Below are 26,118 nucleotides of genomic sequence, written 5' to 3'. Positions count from 1 at the left end.
AAGCAGACACAAGCCCCCATCCTCACCTAGCTATCTCTAACTGATAACAGTCCACAAGGGAAACCCTAATTTTCTGCACCAGAGTCTCACTGAGTATACAAGCCACACCTAAGGGCAGCAGTGGATGGCTAACACAAAACAACTCAATGGTATTTGGGGGTGTTTTCTGTCTCATAATATTTTGTTTGGCTTTTTTTAATATATAATCTTACAGGTCTTCTGCTTATGTAGTATAGTTTCCGATTTTCGTCTTTTTATGGCATTTCTGTGTGTGCAAATGTGTCTCTGCATCTGTCTGTGTTTCTTGTGCTTTTGCTTTGGTTCTTCCACCACCCCTGTTGGTTTATTTATTCTGTCCTGTTCTTGTTTTTATTTTATTTTATTAGATGCCTGTTTGTTTTCTAACGAGATAGAGAAAGAAAGGGTGTAGAGTTAGGTAGGTGGGGAGGTAGGGTGATCTGGGAAGAGTTGGGTGGAGGAAGGAAAACTGCAATCAGAATATATTATATGGAAGAAAATCTATTTTCAATAAAAAGGAATAAAAACACAGAATATGAAGAATTGTTTAGTAATAGGTTGTGTGTCCAATTGACAAATATGAATTGAGGTTTGGAAAACCCAAATAATGTGTCTGCTTCTGCTTTTTCCTTATCAATTCCAATTCAAGAGACTGTGAAGTTAATCTGTTATAAATTTTAGTCATGCTCCCCCACCTTATCTATGGGTAGAATCCACGCCCAAAAGCATGATAGGCAAGTACTGTACCACTGAGCCACATCTCTGGGGCACATGGGCATTTTTTTACCTTAATGAATGCTTTATAAATGAACTCTTTAAAAAGCACTTTTTTTCACATTCTGCATAAATATTTATTAAAAAAGACTCTACTATATAGTTGTAAATCTCTGTGTGCAGGCTTTCATAATTTAATGCAATGAAAAAAATATATATACCGGGGACACATTCAGCACAGGCTCTGGTCTGTCTGTGTTTTCAGGAAGCGCTAAGACGTTTCCATTCTCAGGGGAGAACGAGAGGTGAAGAATACCATTCCATGTTTGTAGCTGTGGGTCTTCTAACAGTGTGGCGGTGGCTTCGTCACACAGCGTAGCTGCTGCATTGCTATATGGTTTCTGCCTGTGGAATCCCATTGGTATGCGGATTCTTAAGCACGCAGCCCCCTGGATTAAGGCCCTCTCTTCTGTGAGTTACTGTTCTAGGAATATGTTCAAAATTGCTACGAGGAATGTGTTTAACTTTTATGGTGACTTGTTCCTACGGGTAAGAACAACTAACCAACCGTCCAAAAGGAAAAGTTTTTTATTCAATAAATATCATGTAGAATTCTTGACAGGTCTGGAAGGGTGGAGTTTAGGAAGGGCCTCCAGCAGTGACCTCAAGGATGTGGAGGATCTGGCTGCCCACGGGATTGGCAACACTTGACTTAATAAGGAAAGTGAGGAGCCGGGATGTTCCTGGGATTTCAGCTGGGTCCAGGGTTCAATATGCAGCCATAAAACTGAGGAACCAGAGAGCTATCATCCAGCAGATCAGTACCAACCAAACGGGAGCCTCCCAAGTGGATGCCTCTTTTCTTAGCTCAGTTCCAAATTCAACTTGCAGCACAGGCTTGGAATCTCAGCACATAGGAGGCCGAGGCAGGGAGATCAGAAGTTCAAGGCCAGCCTGGGCTACAGGAGACCCTGTTTCGCAATAAATGAATAAATGAATAAGCTTCCCACCGGTGTACCTGCTGTGCTGGCACTCCCTGGTGAGGAGTGAGTGCCTGGGAAAACTGACTCTTGTCAGCCTCTGTGGCACACACAGAACACTGGAAGGCAGCGGCAGGAACAGGGTAGCCTCATCAACACCCTTGCCAGGCCTCCACACTGACCGTTGATCTACTCCATTTTTTTTCTTTATCATGCATGCTAGGCATTTTCTCAAGGACCTGCTCCATCTTATTTGTTTGAGTTTCTATGCTAACCAGGATGCATTTTTTGCCTCTGACACTGAAGTTTTCTCTTGGCTTACTTTTTACCCTGTTCTAGTCTGCTCTTTCATATCCTTGTCTTCTCATACAATGTATTTCGATCATCTTCTTTCTCTGCCCCAAACTCCTCCCAGATCCAACTTCATATTCTCTTTCACAAAAAAAAAAGAAAAAAAAAGGAAAGAAAACAACACCAAAAACAAAAAGGTAAAATCAAAACCAACTAAAAGAGAAAAAGATTAGTCTTTCAGAAAATCATCAGGGCAAGGAAACTATTGCCATTCTTAACTGTTTTTGCTTGTTTGTTTGAGAAGTGTCTCATTCACAGGAATCCTTCTGCCTCAGACTCCAGAGTTCTGGGATTACAGGTGTGCACCACCAAGCCCGGCCATTCCATGGTTCTTGAGGGCATAGCAGCAGGTCTGTTTTGCAGACAAACATGGAGACCAGTGAAGCACAATCTTAGCCGTTGGTTGGGAATGTAGCCCGCACACACTGAAGGATGCCGATGACCCCGACGCTCATGCATCGGCTTACTCAGACACCGTTAAAAGCTCCCCTTGACAAGCCTAAGCATGGTGATAGACTGCATGTTTCCCGAGCAACGAGTGCTTGGATGACAGACATCTCTGTTGTCTTGGGGACTTACCTTCCAAGAATCAGTTTTTCACCTTGCTCTGCAAGCTCAAAAGCTGCTTAAAACTCTGACTTTGTATTGTTGTTGAAGGGCCCCTCTGAGTAAGAGTCTGTACTCGCGAAGGGTACAGAATTCAGAATCCATCCCGACACCCTGTGGTATGGATACCTTAGGCCTAGAGACTCAAGTTGACAGTGCGTGTTGTTGGAGCACAACAAAAGTTAAGGCCACGGGACAGACGGACAAGCATTAGAACTATCCAGACCAAAGAGCAGAGCCATTGCCAAACGGAAGCCCAGCAGACCCTGAGGAGGCCGTGAGCTCTTCTGTCTTGTTCCCCACGCCCTTCGAACTCTTCCTGGAGCTTTCTGTTGACCAATCCAACCACCACAAGCCAGAGTGTGAGGGAGTCCAGCCTGTGGGTCCCCAGAGGCCACTGCCCAAGGGAGCGGGAAAGTGGGCCTGAAAGGGCAGCCTGAGGTTAACATCCAGTTCTGTAGGGGCATAGTTACACATCTGCTCATTGTGGGGCTGATGGGACTCCTCTGCCATTATGCTAATAGTCTAGAGTCCCTTCCAGGTTTGTGTTCAGTTGTTTTTTCAGCCACATTTGGTGGCAGAATGTGGTGCAGGCCTTCTAGAGCATGGCTGTTATTTTTATTTTTTTTATTATTTTTAATTGTCATCATTTTTTTCTTTTTGCTAAAATTTGTCCTTAATAACATGTCCTGACTACTTTTTTTTCTGTCTGTTTTTTGGTAGGTTTTTTGGTTTTTTTTTGTTTTGAGACAGGGTCTGTCTAGGTAGCCCTAGCTGACCTGGAATAATCTGTGTGCAACCAAACTGGCCAAAGTGCCTTCGCCACCATGCCTGGCTGAATAGTTCATTTTAACAAGGAGTCCTTCCTTGGGCTTGCTCTTTAATATCCTACTCACATGCTCTCCTTGGGTACTGGGGTGGTTTTCAGCATTTGTCTGTCTGAGATGCCATCTCCAACATCTGCTTCCTGTAGTCGGTGCTCCAAGCTCCTGTGGTCACTTTCTGCATCAATAAAAATGTCCAGTGTCTTTCCCCATCCTTCTTCATTCTCTATTTCTTTTATTCTGGTTCCTGTTTCCTATTTCCTTTCAATATTATGAGTTAAATGGTGTTGTTATGGTAAGTCATAAACTGTGTGTGTGTGTGTGTGTGTGTGTGTGTGTGTGTGTGTGTGTGTGTGTTTGGTAGGAGGCAAGAAGTGTTTAAGATGAACTTACAGATTAGTAGATGAAGTAAAAGTCAGGGTTGGATTCATAATTTCCAGGCCTTTTTATGCCTCTCTTGGAGAAGATGACAGAGTTTCTACCAGTTATGTGATTCTAACTATTGCCTCATTTTTTTTTTCTCTACCCAGATTCGAAGCCAGAGCAAGGCGTCAGACTCCGGCCTGTGTGAGGGGGATGAAGTTGTGTCTATCAATGGCAACTCCTGTGCAGACCTTACCTACCCTGAAGTCATCAAGCTCATGGAGAGCATAACAGACTCTCTCCAGTTGCTGATTAAAAGGTAAAGCAAATTTGTTGGCAGAAGTATTTGTTTCTTGAGGCTAAGTGAGAATGACTGTAGGGTCTACAAATAGAGGTCCTGTGAGTTATGAGGGAGCTCATGATACTGTATAGGAAGTCAGGACAGCTAAGCAGATCACCACAGTGTGTGAGAACAAGCAGCTCCATTCAATGGGGCTTTCTGGCTGGTTGAGAATTAACTTGAAAATATTTATGTCAAGTACTTGGTTGAAAATCTTAGGTGTTTTAGACCACCTTTTTAGAAAGATCAGTGTACTTACCGCAATAATACCATTTCCAAGGTGAAGAGTTTCTGTAAGTCTGGGATTATAATTCTTAGAAGATGAATTGGAAATGATTGTGCATTGAACTGTTGACCAATAAAATATTTTTTTAATACAGAAATGATGCCTTGGTGGTGGGGAACAAAATGCTTAAAAGTAGATTTTTTTACTTCTTAGGACTTCCAATAAAACCATATTTGGGTATGGAGAAGCAGGCTAGATAAAGATTTGGTGCTATCAAAGTATTATTTACAGTGTAGAAGAAACACCCCCCACACACTGCCATGTGATATATGAGTCCGTGTGTGTGTGTGTGTGTGTGTGTGTGTGTGTGTGTGTGTGTGTGTGTGTGTGGTGTATGTATGAGTGCATGTATATTGTATATAAATATTTACTCATCAAGCTCTTTGGATCCCACTTATGATAATGTTGGCTTTTGATTTTAAAAGTAACCAGTAAAAAAGTAACTATTTAAAAACCGACCAACCAACCAAACAAAAAAACAGAAACAAAACAAACAATGTATCAGGAATGCTGATGAGAAAGCATTGTTCCTGGGTTTGCTCCCATTCTCTGTCAGTCACTAAGTGTTTGAAAACTTCCGTCTTCCCCTCTGGAAGGAGTCTACGTTTGAACAGGGAATCAATCTCTTCTATTTCGTTCCCATTTTGGGTCTTTACTGACTTAACGAGGCCAGTTTCTCCGGAACATACTTGTCTGGGACATGTTCTGCTGGTTCCTGTTTCCATCATGATGTTATGACAAGAGAAAACATTTAGTTCAAAGCTCAAACTTAGGTACTTACCTTGTTTTAGAAATAAACAATGGACTGGTTCTCTGATGCTCCGAATTGCTAGACTCATGTTTTGTTTTGTTTTTCTCTTAAGTATTTTAAATTTCTAAGACACAATTAATTGGAGAGTTGGGACAATGCTTAAGAGTACTTTTTGCTCTTGCATAGGACATGGATTGATTCTTAGCACTCATATGGTAGCTCAAAACTGTCTGTAACTCCAGTCCCAGGGGTTGGAGGCCCTTTTCTGACCTTCAAAGGCACCAGGCATAAACGTGGTACACATATATACATGCAGGCAAAACACTCACACACATAAAATAATAAAATAAATCAGTCAACATTTTAAAAAATAAATAGTTAATGAATGGGATTCAAATGAAATGTTCAATTTATGAGCCTTAAAGCAACAGCAATGTGGACATCTGCACATGTTCCTGAAGCTAAACAACCCTCAGTCATGTGATAGTCATCCAGAGGACCCGAGTTTGACCTTACACCCAGAGATGGCTGGCTAACATTATTTAAAAACAAAACAAAAACTAGCCACTTAATACTGAATCTTTATTACCTTAGATGTTATTAAAATCATAAAAAAATTAAACGCAAATGATTTTCTAATTGTGCAAATGGTGAGATTGAGTACCTGTGTGCATGTATCTCCCTCCCATGTCTTTGACTTTTTTATTCATGTGTATGCATTTCGTTTCAGCCCGCAAGAAATATTAGCACTAGCCTGGTTGCCTATATCACAGTCTATAAGGCTGGGATGAACTGAAGCTACTCTTTTTTTAGATGCATAATTGATGAATAAAATAGTTCAAAGTGATTTCAGCTGCCTTTATCCCAAATTCAGTTAGATTAAACCTCTCTGACTTTGGTGCTCTCGGATTCAGTTGCATAGAGGTATTCATCATTTCCTGCATGCGAATGAACTACCTGGACTGCTAGCTCATCCTTATAGTCTCAACTCCCAGGAAGCTGAGACAGGAGGATCTTTATGACTCGAAGCCTGGGCTATGGAGTGAATTCCAGGCCCATGTGCTCTACAGTGTAAAGCCCCTGTCTCAAAAAGTGGAAAGAATAGCCTAATCTGCTGACAACATATTTCAAAAAGTATAATTTTTGTTTTGTTTTGTTTGTTGTTGTCACTGGTTTTGGTTTTTCGTGACAGAGTTTCTCTAGACAGTCCTGGCTGTCCTGGAACTCACTCCCTCTGTAGAGCAGGCTGGCCTCAAACTCAGAGATCCACCTGCCTCTGCCTCCCAAGAGCTGGAATTTAAGGCATGCACCACTACCGCCACGTGGCTTATTTTTATGTTATTTTGTTTTGCTTTTATAATTTTTAAATGGTATACTGTTATGGAGCTTTTCAGATGGCTTACAAAGAGAAAGCAACAACTGGTTTGATTTTTGTTGGGTTTTTCTAAATGTAGTCAAGATTACAGAGGTAAACATTTTGTACATTGACCTAAAATTCCACTCCCACATACTTCTAGAATAAATTTCTTTGAGTAGAAGAGAAGTAGGAGCTCCCCTTGTGTGGACGATCCCTGCACCAGTAGGATCCATCCTAAGGAAGCAAGAAGGGAAGAGAGAGCTGCTACTGCTTGAAAACTTGACACGTATGAGAAATGAAGGCGTCTCAGACAGCTGTTCTGTGAAGGACACTTCTCTTAAAAATGGGCTTAGAGCTCGGATATTTAAGAAGGAGTTACTTGACTCCCAAGTTGACATTGCTTCTCATAAACCCTAATATGCAAACCTGACTACTGTGAATGGAGAGGTTTTCCTCAGAGGGGCCTGTGGAATAGCTCTGGTCTCCTTAGCAGAGATGAAGAACCAGTCTGAGGACAGAGATTTTCTAAGGAAAACACTGGAAGTGACAGGCGCAAAGAGAAGGGGTGACATCTCAGATTGTAAATACCACATGACTTAGCAATTAATTGCAGCATAGACAGGATTGCTCTTTGTCTGGGGGATCTGGGCTGGGGTCTACTCGGCTCGCTAGAGCTTAAAAATGGACTTCCGTTTCATCCTTTCAAGCATATACCATGGCTAAAAATGGCTTATAGTTTAAGGTGGATCTGATGCTCCAGATGTGTCTATGTAACTTGATGATGGCCTGGCCAAAATTTACTCCAGAGGACACTGAAGTTCCTGGTCACCTACAGCAAACATAGTTCTTTGAGAAAACCCAAACAATTTCAAGTGAGGGCCACACAGATAGCTCTATCCAGTGCTTTTTACAAGTAAAGGCTGAATTGAAGATGGGTTTAGATTTCAAAATATTTGTAAGCAATTTTCTTGCCCTTGAAAGACAATTTTATCTTGCTCTTTAGTAACCATGTAGATGTGCTGTCAAGTTCTGTTTTCTAATACGTTGCAGATATTGGGATAATTTTATTGAACCATGCATGAAACATCATAACTGTTGGGAAATCCTTTGGCAGGTGGGACACAAGCTGACTTAATTGTTTGGGATTATTTCTGTATGCAGACCGTCTAGTGGGACAACTGAGACTTTGGACTCTGAAACAGAAAACATAAACCACCAACATCTTCCACATGAGGGGCCCATGGAAAGTACCACCCTGCAGATTCTTCCAGCCACAAAGCCCCAGTGCAAAGACTTCTTCCTTGCTCCAGTCCAAAGTAGAGTTCCCCTAACCGATGACCAAGGAAATGATTGGGGTTATGCGGAATGTACAACAGGAGAAAACATTCCCCAGATGCTTGGCTCCCAAGAAGGACACTTGGTAGAAGAGGTCATCTTAAGGGAAGAGACAGAAGCAGGCCAGCCAGGCTGTGTGGTTGAGCTGCAACTGTCGCTCCCAAAGGAAAGACATCAATGCACTCGAGGCCCGATAGCAGCTCTCCAGGGAAATGAAAAATCCAAGTCTCCTGAACCAGGCTGGAGTTCACAGCACGAGAAGACCGTCCACATAAATTCGATCGCTGCTCCCGAGGCAGCAGGCACTTCTCTGCTGTCCAGCGCGACAATCCAGACCTCCAGTGGCCGGGAGTTGAGAGTGATCCAAGGAAGAGAAGCAGGAGGCGCAGGGCTGCCCCAGGTGGAAGTGATTCTAGAGGGCTGTGACAGGCAGAAGGCGGAAGAGTGCCGGCTGAAGGCAGGAAAGGGGTGTGTAGCTTCTGGGGTGGAAGGAGGGCAGTCAGAAGCACCTCCTTCTCTGGTCTCCTTTGCGGTCTCACCAGAAGGCACCGAGCAGGGGGAAGATCAACGCTCAGGAAAGGACCACAGCAGACCACACAAGCACAGAGCACGACATGCTCGTAAGTCCTGCCGGGGTTGGGGGCCGGTGTCCTGGGAGCTGGGAATTTACTGTATTTTGTTAGTTGGACTGCATGAATTTTTTTATAAAAGGTTTTTCTTATACCCCTTTACCATCTCTAATGCTTTAATTAATGCACAAAATAACAAATATAAATAGTGTGGAGAATACCAGTTTGGGGATTGGAAGCAGTAAATTTGAACTTCATGTTGGACTGAAATATTTTTCATAAACATTTTATCCCCAAAGATGCAGGAACTGTTAAAGAAATACGGAATGTGCCTCTTTTTATTTGTTGAAGAATGTTATGACATTTCGTATTAAAATACTTTTCAGAGCATTAGAAGTTAAGTGGGTTCAGTTTAAATGACAAAAACAGTTCTGCCTTCTTCTGAAGTGCCTCTAAGGCAGGCTCCACACTGATATGAAAGACAGAGCTTCATTTTGGAAAAAAAAAAAAAGGCATTCTGCGGCTTGATGATGCTTGCAGAAGTGTTTGATGGACAGGGGCATGTGTGATGCCCAACAGTTACATGATCCTTGCCGGGCGGAAGGCTCACTAGGTGGCGGTGTACTTCACCTTCCAGGCCTGGTCTCCAGGGCTATGGGCAGGCAGCGCAGGGTTCTCCCACAGAAAATGGGGCTGAATGCAAGGCCCCTGCTGGCGTTTTGTTTTATCTGGGTTACTAAGGTCACAAATAGAAGGAGGTCGAGAATGGCAGTTAAGTGTCACTATTTTTTCTTTCATAGACATGGTTCTTTAGTTTTACAGACTTTGGGGTTCACGTTGAGGCTGCAAAGGCTGACTGTACGCGATAGCAATGAAGTTGGTTACCCCAAGTGATGCCTCAGCTTTCTAGTCCTTGTTGTTCCTTTGGGTGCATATTTTTAGCACAGCCATTTGTAGCTCTGTTGGCAAGTGCCCGCTGCCGCCGCCGCCGCTCCTTATCCCTTAGACACCCTCACATATATAGCATATTAACCCTGAGTGCCATGACAGCATGTGTGGATTTCACATGGTGGCAGTGAATGGACAGTTGCTACTGTCAGTTTAATAACAAGCTGTGATATCACTAGTCAAAGAAGAAGCATACTTAATAATGGCCAGAGTTTGAACTAGTTTGCACAAAATTTGACCACCAGAGAAATATCTGTAAGGTTAATCTAAAATGATTTTGCTCATTCTAATATTTTTGACTAGCCAAGTCTGACTTTTAACAACAAAAAAATAATTTTAGTCATGAAGTATCTTATTTTTCTGATATCTTCATTTAGCTCCAGATATTATAAAATTTTCTCATGGATCATACTCATTAAAAGTGGTTATAATTAATTGATGCTAAAAATTAATTTCCCATTAATTTCTTATAACAATAAAATGAAAATATAAAGTCTGTCATTTGAAAACTGCCAAGGTCTTTTTTAATGGCATGATTGATTGCTGCATCAGTTTCAAAAACCTCATATAATTTCTAAATGTTCCCAAGGTTTACACTTATTCTTTCTGCAACTTAAACAGCATTGTATCTGCTGTCACATTTATAGAATTATGTAGATAGTATTGAACCTAGACTTTCTTAGAGACTTGCACAATGTTCTAGTACTCTGAAATACAGCTAATTATTAACTCAGTACAGTCAATTATTAACAATTCAATATTGTGAATTTATATTAATTCATCTGCTCAATGGAAAGATCTGACTGAGCTGGTTGTCAAAATAAAAAAAAGAAGCTTCAATATTTAATAAAGTGCATTGCACTGAAGCATTCAGTTTTAACATTTTACTTTTACATATGGCAGTACAAAGTACATCTTATTTTCAAAACATATTATATTCCTGAAGTATATTCTTTTTAATAACAATCATATCCTGTTAACTGGCACTTCCCAACCTATTTTTGTGTTAAAGTTTAAGAATCCATGATGGGGGGAGAGCTGTGAGCCATCCTGTAGGGCAGCATATCTAAAGCTGTGTTTAGGTGAGGAAATGGTACAAGATGTTGTACTGTGCTATCTATATATTACTATTTTATAAGTGCAAATCTGAAAAGAAATGAAAAGTAGTGTATGTAGTTCAGTACTTGACCATGGGCACTCCCAGAACACAGAGGGTGGGGGCAGAGTGAATGAAAAATACATGACTTAGGTTTCTTCAAATTTCAGTACCCATTCATAAGAATTTTTTATATATTCACTTTCCTCAGTTGTGAATTAATTGCTGTGATTATTCCTTGCGTCCATCAATTCAGTGCCATTTGTGTCCTTTCCCTAGGGCTCAGGAGGAGTGAAAGTCTGTCTGAAAAGCAAGTGAAAGAAGCTAAGTCTAAATGCAAAAGCATCGCTCTCCTTCTCACGGATGCTCCCAACCCCAACTCCAAGGGGGTGTTGATGTTTAAGAAGAGGCGGCGCAGGGCCCGGAAGTACACCCTAGTCAGTTACGGTACTGGCGAGCTTGAACGAGAAGAGGAGGAGGAGGACCAGGAAGAAGGAGACAAGGACGAGATAAGCGAAGTTGCCTTTCTTGGAACGAGCGAGTCCGAAGTGGATGAAGAGTTCCTGTCTGACACGGACGACAACGCACAGCTTGTGAACTTTGACTGGGATTCTGGACTGGTGGACATTGAAAAGAAGCTGAACCGAGGGGACAAGATGGAGATGCTGCCGGACACCACAGGCAAGGGAGCGCTCATGTTTGCGAAGAGGAGAGAGAGGATGGAACAGTTCACAGCCCAAAACGAAGAGGAGAAGACGAGTGCGATGCCAGGCAGAGGACCAGATGGGCTGCAGATGGACGGTCTGAGAACCATGACTTCTTATCAAAAGAAGGAAGAGGAATCCGTGAGAATGCAGAGCTCTGTGAGTGAGAGCTCCATCCAGATGGGTCGGAGTCTTGGCAGCGCGCCACAACAGAATGGCTTCAGTGGAGTGCCTGAGACAGCAGGGGCCCAGAGGATGATCCCTATGAACAGAACCGCCAAGCCTTTCCTGGGGACTATGAACCAGCCAGCAGCCCCCTTCTCCCCAACACGGAGTGTGACAAGCCCCGTCTCCGACTTCCCTGCGCCTCCACCTTACTCTGCCGTCTCACCTCCACCCGAAGCCTTCTCCAGAGGGGTATCGAGTCCAGTCACTGGCTCAGCACAGCCCCCTCCATGGCCCCAGCCTGCCCCATGGTCACAACCAGCCTTCTACGATTCATCTGAGCAGATAGCTTCCCGGGACGAGAGGATCGCCGTGCCGGCAAAAAGAACAGGGATACTGCAGGAAGCCAAACGTCGGGGCACCACAAAACCCATGTTTACTTTTAAAGAAACCAAAGTGAGCCCCAACCCTGAACTCCTGTCACTTCTTCAAAATGCGGAAGGGAAGCGGAGCACTGGAGCTGGAGGAGATTCTGGGCCTGAAGAAGACTACCTCAGCTTAGGCGCAGAGGCTTGTAACTTCATGCAAAGCTCTGCCAAACAAAAGACCCCCCCTCCGGTTGCTCCAAAGCCTGCGGTCAAATCCTCCTCCCAACCAGTAACCCCAGTGTCTCCAGTCTGGTCTCCAGGAGTGGCCCCAGCCCAGCGTCCTGCCTTCTCCACATCAAATCTACCAAACCCTCCGCAGGCCACAGCTGTGTCCTCCATCAAAATAGCTCCGCCTTCCTGCCCACCGGCCCGGCCTGCGAGCGCCCTGAACCTGGCCGGTCCCTTCAAAGGACCCCAGGCAGCAGTCGTCAGTCATAACTACACACCCAAGCTATCAGCACCCACACCACAAGTAAATGCTGCTCATGCTGGTGCAGGGGGACCATCCAATGAGCTTCCTGGAATGAGTGGGAAAGGAGCCCAACTGTTTGCTAAAAGGCAGTCCAGGATGGAGAAGTATGTGGTTGATTCCGACACAGTGCAGGCCCACGCAGCTCGGGCCCAGTCTCCCACTCCATCCCTGCCCGCCAGCTGGAAGTACTCCTCCAACGTCCGAGCACCCCCTCCCATGGCCTACAATCCTATCCATTCCCCCTCATATCCACTGGCTGCCATCAAGTCTCAGCCACCGGCGGCTGCCCAGGCCTCCAAGACGAGCAAGAAAAAGGGCAAGAAGCCCCTTAACACTTTGGATGTCATGAAGCACCAACCGTATCAGCTCAACGCGTCTTTGTTTACCTTCCAACCTCCCGATTCAAAGGATGGCCTCCCTCAAAAGTCAGCAGTCAAGGTCAGTTCAGCCCTGGCCATGAAGCAAGTCCTTCCTCCCCGACAGGTGAATGTGGGCTCTCCCACAAACGGGCAGGCTTCATCTGTGTACTCGGTCCCGGCCTATACCTCTCAGCCCTCCTTCTTCGCCGAGGCCGCCTCACCAGTCAGTGCCTCCCCGGTGCCTGTGAGTGTTCCCACCTCTCCAAAGCCAGAATCAGCCTCCTCGTCGTATTTTGTGGCACCCAGGCCGAAGTTCTCAGCCAAGAAAAGCGGTGTCCCAGTGCAGGTGTGGAAGCCGTCTGTCGCGGAGGAGTGATCTCGTGGCTGAAGCTGAGTGTCCGCTTTGCTTGAAATGAATTGTTTGCAGTGTTGAGTCCCTGAGAATGCTTAGCAGATCCTCAGCTTACTTAAGTTCAGATGCGTTACCTCCCAATCTGGGTCCAAGAAGCATAATAATATGTTTTTGGGTCAAAACCCCAACTCAGTTTGACTTAAAATGTATTTATTTCCTCTGCACACTTAAAACTATCTGTGATATCCCAAAATAGGTGTGTGCCATTACATCAAGTAAGCAGGATACTTCTTAGGATTTAGGCCTTAGCCACAGACAGCGATCAGAGTAACCAAGCTTGGAGGCACAGCCTTTAATGTAACATAGCTGTGCTCCCGTAGTGAAAGCACTCAAATGTGGTGAAAATATAACGTGATGACTGAGATTCCCTTCAAGTCATTCTTTAGTTCTATTTCTGGTGTTAAGGAAATAGGAAATCTCTCGAGGACAGGAATCAGCTCTGCCCAGTCACCTCGGACGCCTGCCTGCTGCCACAGAGAAGGGACTGGGAGACTTGTTGAGATTTATATAACTTAGCAATAGGTTGTAAGGAGGATCTTAGCCACAGAGCACTAACTCTGTATTGGGCCCTTTACTAGGTGTTCTCACACACACTGACTCGTTTCAGAAGATGCATTTGAAGTAGTTAGGACAGGGAGAGAAATCTCGTTATCCTTAGAAATGGATCTCCATGGTCCCTCCGCAGGGTCTTAAGGAACTATTGAGTGTGTCTCCCATTGCCCATGAAAGCGCTTGTTTGTTTTCCTCGGCTGAGGCAGAGGGTAGCACAGTAGAATGGAGCAACATCAAAAGGAGGTGGGACAGAGAGTCACACGTGGCTGTCGTTTTTTGCTCTGAGAAGCCACAGAAGTGGGACTGGAAGGGTTACTGACCACGGGATCAGGGGCATGGAGACAAAGCAAGAACCACTGAGAGCTGGCTGGGTGACCTCACAGATTTCCTCCTCCTGTTCAATCTGCTCTTTGGCACGTGGCACGCGCTTCCTCCACTGTCCCTTGCGATTCTCTTCTTGCACCTTTATTTTCTTACTTAGGTTTGACGAACCAGCATAGTTTGAACAAGGTTACCTTGTAACTTTGGACTGCTTGCCCACCATGTTGTTGTCCAGCTGGCTATGAGGTTAATAATGGCGCTGATGGCAAACCTGAAGACCTTTCTCATATCTATTTTAAGTCTGAGTGCCACCAACCGTGGAAAATGCTCAATGTGAGTTCACGGAGAGGGGTGCAAAGCCGTTGTAACAGCTCCAGGGAAACCCTCTGCTTTGTGCAGGGGATGGGTGTGTCTAGAGATTTCATGGAAAGACTTCCCTGGTTCGAGAGCACACAGTAACACTCCAGTCTCAAGATACTTGTATTCCTGTCTTCTTCTGCCATTCTGCTGTACTCCACTATCCTATTAAAATATTACCTTCTTTATCTGTGCCTCGGGTGGATTCCTTAAAGGCTTCATGTATGACTTTGCTCTGAGTCATTTCTCTAATGTTTCTCTTGTAGCGTCTGAATTTCCCTTTGGAGAGCATCCATTTCCTTTTGGGAGCATCTGCAAAACTCCTGTGACATCAGGAACAGTGGGTCAGCTACAGAGCGGTGGGACTCAGTGTCCCATTGCTCTCTAGAAAACCTCCTGTTGCACTGGGTGATGATACAACTCTAGGGAGTGAGTTGCTCTCTACTCGCCTTTATGGAAGTTAATTAGGAAGATTCTTGCAGAATACACAGGACAAACCAGCCCTTAGACAATAGCATGTTTGTGTTACTCATTGCCTGCATAGGCAGTTTTGTTGAATGCCGTGTATTTTTTTTTTTTATTATGGAACAACCAAAAATTCATTCTTCATATGAAACAGGGAAAAGGTCATTTTTTTTGTTGTTGTTGTTTGTTTTTTCAAGACAGGGTTTCTCTGTGTAGCTGTGTGCCTTTCCTGGAACTCGCTTTGTAGACCAGACTGGCCTTGAACTCACCGAGATCTGCCTGCCTCTGCGTCCTCTAATCCTGGGATTAGAGGCATGTGCCACCAGCGCCTGGCTGGAAAAGGTCATTTTAATAACTTAGCTTTTTGTTTCCTTTTGTTTTTGCTTTTCTGAGACAGGGTTCCTCTATGTAGACCCAGCAATCCTGGACTCACTCTATAGAACATGCTGGGCTTCAACTTAGAGACCCACAAGCCTCTGTCTTCCGAGTGCTAGGATTAAAAGTGTATGTCACCAAAAAAAAATAATAATAATAATAATAAAGAAAGAAAAAAAAGAAAACATATACCACCATGTGTGGCATAACTTTGCATTCTTAACATAGCATGAGTTAGAAAAAAGATATAGAACTTATGGCTGACAGGTAGTTAATTTGAAATCATTGGTTCTAAAGTACCCTTGTTAGAAGTGACCCAGAAGTATCCACAGTTATGCAGCAGTTTGTGGTGTGCAGCAAGGAGAAGTGTCCTTGCTCTGTTTCCTGTTGACTGGTGGTCTCAGCAGAGTCACTGTTTGCACTTTATAAACAAAGACACAGCTAACATGGCTACATTGTCTTCTTATCTTCTTATCTGGATGGAGATGCCAGAGAGTTGAGAAAACCCTCTAAGAGACATGCCCAGCCTACAGACTCAGTACCTACAGTTTTTACAGATGGTGGCAGAGGCCTCATCCAGGACCACCGACAGGGTCCTTGGGTGGAAATTAGATCACACTCCCCCAAAGACCAGTGTGGGGAAGAGAAAACCAAGCCAACTCCCTGAGAACGATGGGCTTCCCCCCTTCTCCCTCCTGCCCGGAGCTGAGAATGCCCCCACCCCTGTGTTGGAGTTATGGCAGGAATGTCATTGGGGCAGGTAGGAGGCTAGAACTCGGGTTCTAACCACTGCTGCACCCACTTTCAAATCTGAGCCCTGGCTTGGCTTAGGTGGAGGTTTGTTGGGTCAGCTGGTTGGCTGGGTGAGGAGTCTGGAAAAGCAGATCCTTTTTGCTTTCCTTTCCTTTTTTTTTCCTTCTGTTGCTTGGTTTTGTTTTGTTTTGCTTGCTCCTTGTCTCTTTGTGAAGTTGATTTTTATTGTCAACAACAGCAATAATGGACCCCTGAGTGTGCCTTGTATGGGGTGCCTGAAGTGGAGTATGCAGAGGGATGCTTTATTCGCTGAGGTGATCACAGCCGCTGACTGGTGGAAAGGCTGTGCTAAATTCTTTTGCTGAGCGTTTCCCCTTTATAATGCCTCAAGCCTCTCTTCCCAGGAGGAACATGGTGCTGTGCACAGAACATGGAAGATTCTAGGAGGAAGGCAGGTAAATGCAAATACAAGCTCAGCCTTCCCCACTTTATGGAGGAAGCACATTGACTCCTTAACCCAAGAACACTCACTAGCCTATCGTTAATATTTTCATCATAAGCGTGTTCTGTTTTGACAAAGGCTAAGACACAGTGTGTGTATGTAGACTATCCACTGTCACGTTTTTTAAAACTATGTTTTATAATGCACATTGAGGTGATCACTCCAGAACATGGGAAATGATACTATCTACAATAGTACCCATCAACATCCCATTTAATATTCACAAGAAGCAACTGATCTTTAAGCACAGGAAAACATGTCTAAGTCACAAATAGTTACTTAACATAAGCTGACATCATTTTGTTGCTAGTTCATCACTATAATTTTCTACCATTATGAATCATAATGTAAATATCTGATATGCAGGATATCTGATATGCGACCCTTGTGAAAGGGTCCTTCAGCTCCCAAAGAGGTCACGACTCAAAGGTTAAGAACGCTGTTTTCGTGCCACCCTCTCTCAGTGTAGAACAGCTGTGGATTACCTCACAGCCTCTATTCTAGCATCGTAGTCACATCTGTGATGTCAAAAACAGATGATCCTCTTTTAAAGGGATGAACTAACACATGAGGCTTCCTGTTGGCAGTCACTGGGGTAGAGGACACTAAGGGTCCTTGTTACCTCTGAAAGCACAAAGCTGCCTGAGGCATTTTCAGGAATGCCTATTCAGAGCGCCAGAGTAGGACACTTACTGGGTGTCACCTCAGTCACTTAGTACAGAGCCCACAAGCACCCACATCTTAAGAGTGAGTTCCTCAGTGTCAGCGGCGCTCTCCTGTGAGTCCCCAGCAGGCAGCCAGGAGGCGTATTTGAAGGTCATCAAGAAGTGCCTGTTTTCTGAAATGCTTAATGTTTGACATGCTTTCAAAAGGAAATGTGGAGAGCACTTCAACTCTTCCGAAATCAGAGTTGTTGGGTTTATTTTTTAATATATGTATTAAATAATAAATACATAATATATATATATATATATATATATATATATATATAATGAGAAAAGTATGTAAATCCCAACAACCAATATTCCCAGAAACACTGACCCCCTCTGGTCTTATGTCCCATATCTCTGGACTCTGGTGGGGACACAAAGACTTTTGTGAACACTTCAAAGCTGCTGGCAGAGTCAACAAGTATTCTGGGAAAAGGCCAAGTTGAAATTCTTCTCTTGACTTCCTACCAGGGTTGGCCTCCAGCCACAAAGCAGACCAGTAACTCCCCACAGGGCCCAGACACCAGGCAAAGTGATGAATGACCAGACACCACTTCTCCCCCTGTGAGCTTCTGTCCCTCACAGGACCACTGAGACACAACCGTTTCCCTGACAGGATCAGGGGAAGCCTGTTTCCCAAATGTTTAAAGTGTGTCCACATGATGCGTGCACGCTAATCTACCACTGGGTACCCAGAAATCAAGAAACTACTGGGAGGCAATTGAATGAAGAGAATTTAAATTTTAACATTGTCAAATCTGGGGTTAGGGGTGTTGCTCAGGTATGCAGATGGAGGTTCCCAGGTTCAAGCCCCCAGATCACGGTGAGGAAAAAGTCACATCCTGTCAGACATTTATCAGATTATTGATTTCATCAGAAATTTGGGAGCTAACAGGACAACTCAAGAGTAAGAAGAGGGGGGCTTCTACTGGACCCGATAAGCGACTTTTCTCATTATGGACACACACATCAGTTTTTGCTTTTATTTTTCACTTTTTTTTTTTTTACATGTAAAGATCCTTGTAGTAGTCTTTGTTTATCTCATCCTTCCTGCTAAAATGTTAGTCAGAGTCCCTAAGCAAACTCTCCCAAGACCTGCCCTTCAACCTCCCTCCCCTAATGGGAACACTCAGAAATGTTCAAAGCATGCTGCAAAGATCTGACCCCTCAGTTCCCACCTCCTCTGCTCCATAAGAAATGTTCCTGGTATGTTCATGAGAACCAGTGTCAAGGCAAAGGACTGTAGTTGGCCCTGCATGAAAAAGAAATGTGCCTTGTAGGAATAAACAGAAACATATTCTTCTTGGAAGCTGACATCCAAGAGTACAGTGTTGTGTCTGTTACACTCGAAGATGGTGTTTTCACACACCAGACAACCCTGAATGGAGACTTCCAGTTCATATCAGGATGGCATTTAGGGGCAGCCGTTCACACAGTTTCACAGCTTCTGGGGACCAGGTCAAAGGCAGAAAGTAGGAGAGAGTTAACATATTAATCATCTGCCATACCTCAGGCAGTCTGTGAAATATTTATATAAACTGTAGTTTTATATGATAGTACTGTCATTTTAAAGCCTGTAGCCATGAATCAGCTGAGTATGCTTCATACACTATCCTTTTGATTAGTGGTTCAGGTAAGGGAGGTAACATCTTTTGTGCCCATTTCATGGTCTGTAGATGGAATTCCAAGGCACAAAGGCTAGAGACCTTGCCCTAGGCTGTACACTGTGAGCTAGCATGACATGGAGAACTCAGTGTGCAGCCTGCCTTCATAGGCCACACTCCCTTTAGTCCTTGGAATTACCCCAAGAATGAAGGTATTTTCCTACTTTATGAAGCACCTGAAACTCAGGGTGGTTAACAACATGTCTAACAGTTGGATAGGAGGGGAATCAAAAGAAATAAAAATGAAAAGCTTTCCCTGTCTCTACCATTTAGGTCTACCGACCTAGCTCTAAGATGTTTCGGGTCTTTCTGGGGTCAGAAGAGTTAATGGTGCTTTTGTGGTAGTTCTGAACTTTGGGAAGTGGATAAGGCTTAGCTATACACCTGCTGGCCAAGACTCCACTCCCTATACAAGACCATATGGTTTCCACTCTGGGCTCTCAGTCCATAAGACCTGCTAGGTGTCTATTGGGCAAGCGAATTCATCATCCAGTTCCCTGTGCTGTATACATGACTTTGGATACAATGAGTGACCTTAGGAAGGACAGTGCTGTCCTCATAAGACAGTCCATAAATTGTTATACTATGACAGCTTGTTAGAAATGGAAATAAGTCTCTGAGAAATATCTATTTTATAAGTTAAAATAAAAAAGGCGGCTCTGACAGTGAGTTTGTGTGACTAGGTTACATTCACTGGCTAGGCATGGAATGTGATTTAGAAAGTAGATTGGGGGCTGGGGATGTAGCTCAGCGGCAGATCACTTGTCTAGCATGTGAAAGGCCCTAGGTTCAATCCCTGGGATGAAAAAAGTAAAATAAAATCAAAATAAAACATAACAAAATCTTAGAAGGGGTCAGTGACGTAGGGGAGGAAAGCACAGGTCGATATGCAGACTAAACATGGGGAACCATCCTTTGGCTTTATGCCAACCAGATGACATGGAGTTCAAAAAAAATTCCTGCTAGGTAGTCACCAGACTTGGGTTATTTCGAAACCCATAACTCACCAGTTTTCAGTGTGTCAAAGAATACAAGTACTTACCGCTGGGATGTGTGAGACTAACACTTCTGGTTGAGTCAACAGCCGCCCTGGATGTACATAGAGGGATCAATCCCTTCCCATGATGCAGACCCCATTGGAAGATTCCCCACCACACACCACTATCCCTGTCCTAGTAAGGGTTACTATTACTGCATTGAAACACTATGACCAAAAGAAAGTTGGGGAGGAAAGGGTTTGTTCAGCTTATACTTACTTCCACATCATAGTTCATTACTGAAGGAAGTCAGGACAGGAACCCACGCAGGGCAGGAACCTGGAGGCAGGAGCTGGTGCAGAGGCCATGAAGGGGTGCTGCTTACTGGCTTGTTCCCCATGGCTTGCTCAGCCTGCTTTCTTATAGAACCCAGGACCACCAGCCCAGGGATGGCACCACCAATGGATCCTCCCCTATCAATCACTAATTTAAAAAGTGCTCTAGAGGCTTGCCTCAGCTCAATCTTATGCAAGCATTTTTTTTTTTTTTTAATTGAGACTCACTCGTCTCAGATGACTCTAGCCTGGATCAAGTTCATATAAACTTAGCCAGCATAGTTCCTCTCAAATACTTCCCCACAACCATATTTAACAGCTTACATTTCAGGGGATTATGCCAGACCAAATTCTTCAAACTCCACTCTAGTCTCACACGTCACCAGGTTACTCATTGGTACCAGGACAATAAAGGACCAAGAGAAGACAGCAAAGAAAGAAAACCTTCAAATTTTAGTGAGAATGACACCAAATAACAAAAGTTCCTCCAAATTTGAGAATTAAAAAGAAGCTGGGATTTGGGGGTAGGGTATAGCTCAATAGTACAGTACTTGCCCAGAGAGTATGAGGTCTTGGGTCCCTAGGGCTGGGGAGGGGATAGGGACATGATTTGATTTGGGATGATAAAAAGATAATCACATCTTAAGTCAGTGGTTCTCAACCTTCCTAACGCTGCGACTCTTTCATACAGTTCCTCATGTTGTGGTGACCTGAACCATAAAATTATTTTGTCGCTACTTTATAATTTTTCTACCGTTATGAATCATAATGCAGGAAGATATCTGATATGCGACCCCCAAAGGGGTCATGACCTGGTTGAGAACTGATGTCTTAAGTGGATTCCACACCAGATTACATGAGATAATGCATGCACACTCTGAGCACACAGAAGCACCGCCCCCCCCCCAGCCTTTCTTTTTATTTTTGAGATAGAATCTCACTGTGTGTCCCTGGCTGGCTTGGAGAGACTCTCACGACAGAGCCCAAGCTAGCCTGCAAACTTGCAGTGATCTTCGTGCCTCAGCCTCTTGAGTGCCAAGTTGACAAGTGTAGGCCACTATTCCCACACCATAGGCCCATTTTATAGTTAGTGGATTAGAGTGTGTCCTTCAGGGCTTGAGAGATGGCTTAGAGGTTGAGAGCACTGCTTGCTTTTCCAGGAGACCGGAGTCTGAATCACAGCACCTATTTGGAATAGCTAACAACTGTAACTCCAGTTCTGGGGGATACAATGCCCTCTTCTGGCCTCTGATGGTACTGCACACACGTAGTATACAGACACCCGTGCAAACAGAAATAGACATAAAACTAAGTAATTCTTAAAACAAAGAAATAGTGTGTCCTTGGAGCCAAAGTGCCTTCATATTAATCCAGCCCAGTTTCTTGTGAGTTTCAAGGCTTTACACAAGTGATCCTGCCTCTCCACACCTCAGTATCTCGACTGTGAAATGAAAATTACACAGATGAGTGTGCAGTGTATGTGTAGGGCAACCCCTGGCGTGTGGAAAGCACTTAGTGGATGTTAGAATTCTTCCTTCTACTAACAACACTCCCGCCATCAACAAGAGCTGCTGTTTCAAGAACTTTACCGGGAAATGTTACCTGGCCAGCTTTGTGTGTTCTTTGTTAGTATGAATCTCATTTTTAAGGGAACTATCACAGCCAGAGGAGAGAAAGCAGAAGCACGATGGGAATGTGTGTAGTTCAGTTAGTTGAATGCTTGCCTACATGCACAGGGCCCCGGGGTCAGTCTCCAGCGCTGTATAAAACTGGGTGTAGTAGAGCATGCTTGCAATGCCTGCCCTTGGGAGGTTGAGGCTGGAAGAGCAGGAGTTCAAACTACACAGGGAGTTTGAGTCTAACCTGGGCTAGAGACCTTGTTTAGTATCTATATAAATCTCATATTGACATCAGAAATCTAATCCCCAAAATATCTGAGAGGTCTTCATTGATGTATGTTGTTGTTTATTTTAGATTTGTTCTTGCTGTGTCGTCCAGGATAACCATGAAACTCACAGTGCTCCAACCTCATCCAACGCTTCAGCTACCCGTGTCCACCCCCCCCACACACACACACAAACACTTCCTGCCCGTCAATGCCCACTCTCTGCTCAGCATGCTTTTCATTTCTCGGCTTTATAGTCCTCAGGTGTGCTGGCATAGTTTCAGTGAGTACATGGATGAGACCATGGTGAATTTTTGAGACAGTATTTTGTAATATTTTGAGATAATGTTCAATTCAAAATAACGTTATCAATAGAGCAGATGCGGTATACTTAGTAATATGGAGAGTACTCTTTGGGGGAAGATATTTGTAAGTCAAATATATTCTCAAAGTAGAATAGGTGGTATTCTGAATAAGGTTCAGCAGGATCCCTAATGCCCACCATATAGAAAGGGGAGCATTCTGCCCCTCCTTTCCCAAATCTACCCCACACCTCCAGTGTTCTGACAGCAGCAGCATGAGGGGTCATTGCAGCCCACTGTCTTAGGCCTCTGAGGGCAAAGGGTCAACCCACCAACCAACACCCCCCCTCCCACCCCATCCCCCCGCCCCCACCTCCACCCCACCCCGTGTTGCAGTACTAGCTCTCCCCTGTCTGAGAGGTTGCTTTCCAAACCCACAGTGAAGTCAAGGCCTCCACAGAGCAAGGGCCCAGCTCCCGGGAAGGCCGGGAGCCAGGGTCAGAAGCGATGCAGGGAGGGACCTAACAGCCCAGGGAATTTTTGTGGATTTCCTGGAACTTGTAGAATGTTTCTGAGTCAGAAGCACAAGTCGGAGGTCTGAAGACTTGATCTTTAAAAGAATGGCAAATCCAAACAAGCTTCAATTTGGAATTTTTATTTGGATCCCGAGTTCTTTTCGTTTCAAATGTAATTAAACTGACGTTGCTTCGTGTGACATCTAGTTACAGTTAAAAACAAAGCACAACTGGGCCCCAACAGCAGCAACCGAAACCAAACAGCCCCGACTGGGTCTTGAGTCGGCTTACCCTTAGTCCTTTTTCTTCTAGCGTCTTTCAAATGTGTAAATGCCCTCAACAGCCATCCGCCCCAGCCTAGGAGTCACTACAGAACAAGCGGACCGGGATAAAGCAGGTGGCCGTTTAAGTTGTGAATTAGTCCTTCAGAATCAGGTTTCTGGTTTTCTTTTTTCTTCTTTTTTTTAAAAATTCACTCTCAGCACCAGTGGATGGTGACCTGGCCACCTGGCCTGCCTGTTAATGTTTGTCCGATAGGGCTCACTCTAATTCTTCACGGTAGCCTGTTAGGAGCTCCGTAGATGCTGGAATCTGAGTTAGGAAATGCCTGCTGAAGCCAGCTTAATGGTGCAAACTGGTAATCCAGCATGTGGTAGGTGGAGGGAGTAACGGAATTCAAGGTCACCCTCGGCTGCAGAGGAGCTTGGAGGCTAGCCTGGGCTTCCTGAGACCCTGTCTCAAACAAAACCAAGCCGGGAATTAGGCGCTGAAAGTAGCGCAATTTGATGGGTGATACTGAAACAATATATCACTCCAAACATTTGATTTTAATTTTAATTTGGTAATTCGTCACCTCAGCGAGATTAATTCCTTTGTACATAGCACATTTGTTTGAGTAAAGTGTTATCCTTTCGGTGTTTTTATTTACCTGGGGTCTCATTCTGTGGCCCAGCAGGCTGGGAACTCCAAGGACTCCTGTGGAGTCTGCATTTTAAGTGTGAGATGAGGGGATGAACCACCATGCCTGACTCTATTTCTGGTATTTTAACGCATGGTTTTCCAACTTCCATTCCCAGAGGAATAAAGCTTGGTGCGGCCCCATCTTAGGTACTTATTGACTAGATCTGGGTGGGAGCCAGGAATCTAACACGCCGACAGGTGATTTTGATAACTAATTGCTTGCGCTCTGCATTTTATAAAACCCATTTCTAACATGGGTCAACTTTATTCGTTAAAACGCCTAAGGGTTTGTGAGCTCCCTTCCTCCAGGACAACCTGACCAGTCAGAGCGGGGCTGTGCCCCCACCCCACGCCCACCCCATCCCCAACCCGCTCTGAAGCTGCGGGGAGGCTCTAAAGCGAACGTGATGTCCAATGTCCACCAGGTGGCAGCAGACTCTTCCCCACGCCCAGAGCTTCCCGGGCGGCCATTCCAAAGTTCGTGGCTCAGCAACTGACTTTCCAGTATTGTCCTTGCCTTATTGAAGGCTAGGAGAAGCCTCGAGATGTGATTTTTATCAGATCCTTTACTGCTCGTCGAGGATGAGCATAAATATTTTCAAACATAGAATACAGTTTTATCACTTAGAAGGACAGTCCTGAGTTCTTCAGGATTGTTTTTTTCTTTGTATCTCTTGGAGAAGGGATTGTCTGCCCTTGGTTTGGGGGCCTAGATCTGCGAACTCCAGTCAAAAATGTTCTTACTAATCTCTCTGGCAGTGATCAAAACATTCTTATTGGTCTGAACTGGAGAATTCTGAAGCATTTTGAATGCTAATTAGCTATATTTCCTTTTTTTTTTTTCAGGTTTTTTTGAGACAGAGTTCAAAGCCAGCCTAGACTATATAAAAGTAAGACCCTCCATGCTCTTCCAATAAATAAATAAATTAGTTAATAAAATAAAATATGACAGGCTAATAATATTCCATCTCTCAGGTATACAATGATTTCTTTCTTTCCTAGTTTCGGCCACTTTAAGTGCTGCAATTAAACACAGTGAGCCACCATGCCCAGATAAAACGATTCCCACGGCACAAATGAAGCCAGATTTGAGAGGGACATTGTGATTATTTGTTAAAACCTTCTTTTCCATTCCTTCTCCAGCATTTTTTAAATGGATAGGTTCATAAATATTTCAGACATGTGTATGTGGGGATTTCTGTTTTCTCCTCTCTGCTTTTTCCCTCTGCACTTATAAGGACTTACACATTTTGTTACCTTTAGAAGTTGTCATCTTAGGCTGAAATTACCTATTCAAGTTGGATCAGAAGATGATTGTAGATGATTCATGATGTTTTTGTAAATTCACCCATATGTTTAAAAAAATTAATATTGAAAGTGGAAAAATGGTTCTCAGTAAATATTTAATCATACCCAAACCAATACAAACTTGAAGACAGAAGCCAAAGAAATAATGAAAAGTGGGTGTGAGAAAGTGACAGGTCTTCACTTCATCATAAGAGCCCTGGGAACTCCGAGGAGCAGAAGGGAGGCAGTTTTTTGGTGACCTAGGGGCCATCGGCTCAGAATGACTGCCATGCTCTTTGAGTGCAGGCAACAGTTTTTAAGCTCTTCCTCTTTAAGGACACAGGAGGGCACAACCTTCCACGTCATCTAGGTCTTACCTTTCCCTCTGTGTGTGTCTCAGGAAAAAGAAATGTGGATTCATCTCTACATTTTACATCCCACTTATTGTAGAGCTTGCCAGGTGTATAACCTTGTAGGCAAGTGTGGCTGTTAGTAATTTACTCGGATATAGTTTTTGCTGTGATGTTGGCATGTAATATCCAACACTATGTTTTGTGTGTTCATTAAGAAATCTATGTAATAACAGCTAATGCCGAACACAAAATTAAGTAAGTGTTCTCTAATTTTAAAAGCTAGATAAGGGGAGCAGGAGTATTGGCTCAGCAGTTAAGAGCACTGGCTGCTCTTGCAGAAGATCCAGGTTCAATTCCCAGCTCCCCCGGGGTGATTCGCAACCCTCTATAAATCCAGTTCCAGGAGATCCAATACCTGCTTCTGACCGCCAGGCACTAGGCATGCCCATGGTGTGCATACAGACAGACAGGCAGAAGACTCATACACACAAAGTAAAAATGAATGACCCTTTAAATAGTTCAGTAAGTATAGTGGCATTCTAATACCTCATAAGACATAAATAAGACTAAGACGGACAACTTAGTGGATTCAGACTTCTAGAAGTGAAGTGAATACTTCCCATTTTGGAGAAAGCTGCTTCCAGCCCCGAGCAGTGCACACACCTATAATCCCATGTATACTATGATGCTTGGGAGGAGAAGCAGGAGGAACACAGGGTCAAGGCCA

The 26,118-nt window shown here is 44.1% G+C and overlaps 1 protein-coding gene across 2 annotated transcripts in view; it reads left to right on the top strand.

The window, feature by feature from the left end:
- Synpo2 (synaptopodin 2) overlaps positions 1-26,118 on the top strand; it is a 158,871-nt gene that overhangs the window by 111,678 nt on the left and 21,075 nt on the right. Inside the window, exons 2-4 of one of the 2 annotated variants that reach the window (XM_028881467.2) lie at positions 4,024-4,175; positions 7,752-8,545; positions 10,818-13,012. In XM_028881467.2, the coding sequence (XP_028737300.1) occupies positions 4,024-4,175; positions 7,752-8,545; positions 10,818-13,012 (3,141 nt within the window). Of the gene's footprint in view, positions 1-4,023; positions 4,176-7,751; positions 8,546-10,817; positions 14,497-26,118 lie in introns of those variants that run through there. The other variant, XM_028881466.2, reaches the window with a different exon arrangement.

The sequence above is a fragment of the Peromyscus leucopus genome, chromosome 6, assembly GCF_004664715.2.
Source record: "Peromyscus leucopus breed LL Stock chromosome 6, UCI_PerLeu_2.1, whole genome shotgun sequence".
In the NCBI taxonomy this organism is placed as follows: Eukaryota; Metazoa; Chordata; class Mammalia; order Rodentia; family Cricetidae; genus Peromyscus; species Peromyscus leucopus.
Note: the sequence above shows the minus strand (reverse complement) of the source record. Positions and strands in the feature narration are given on the sequence as shown.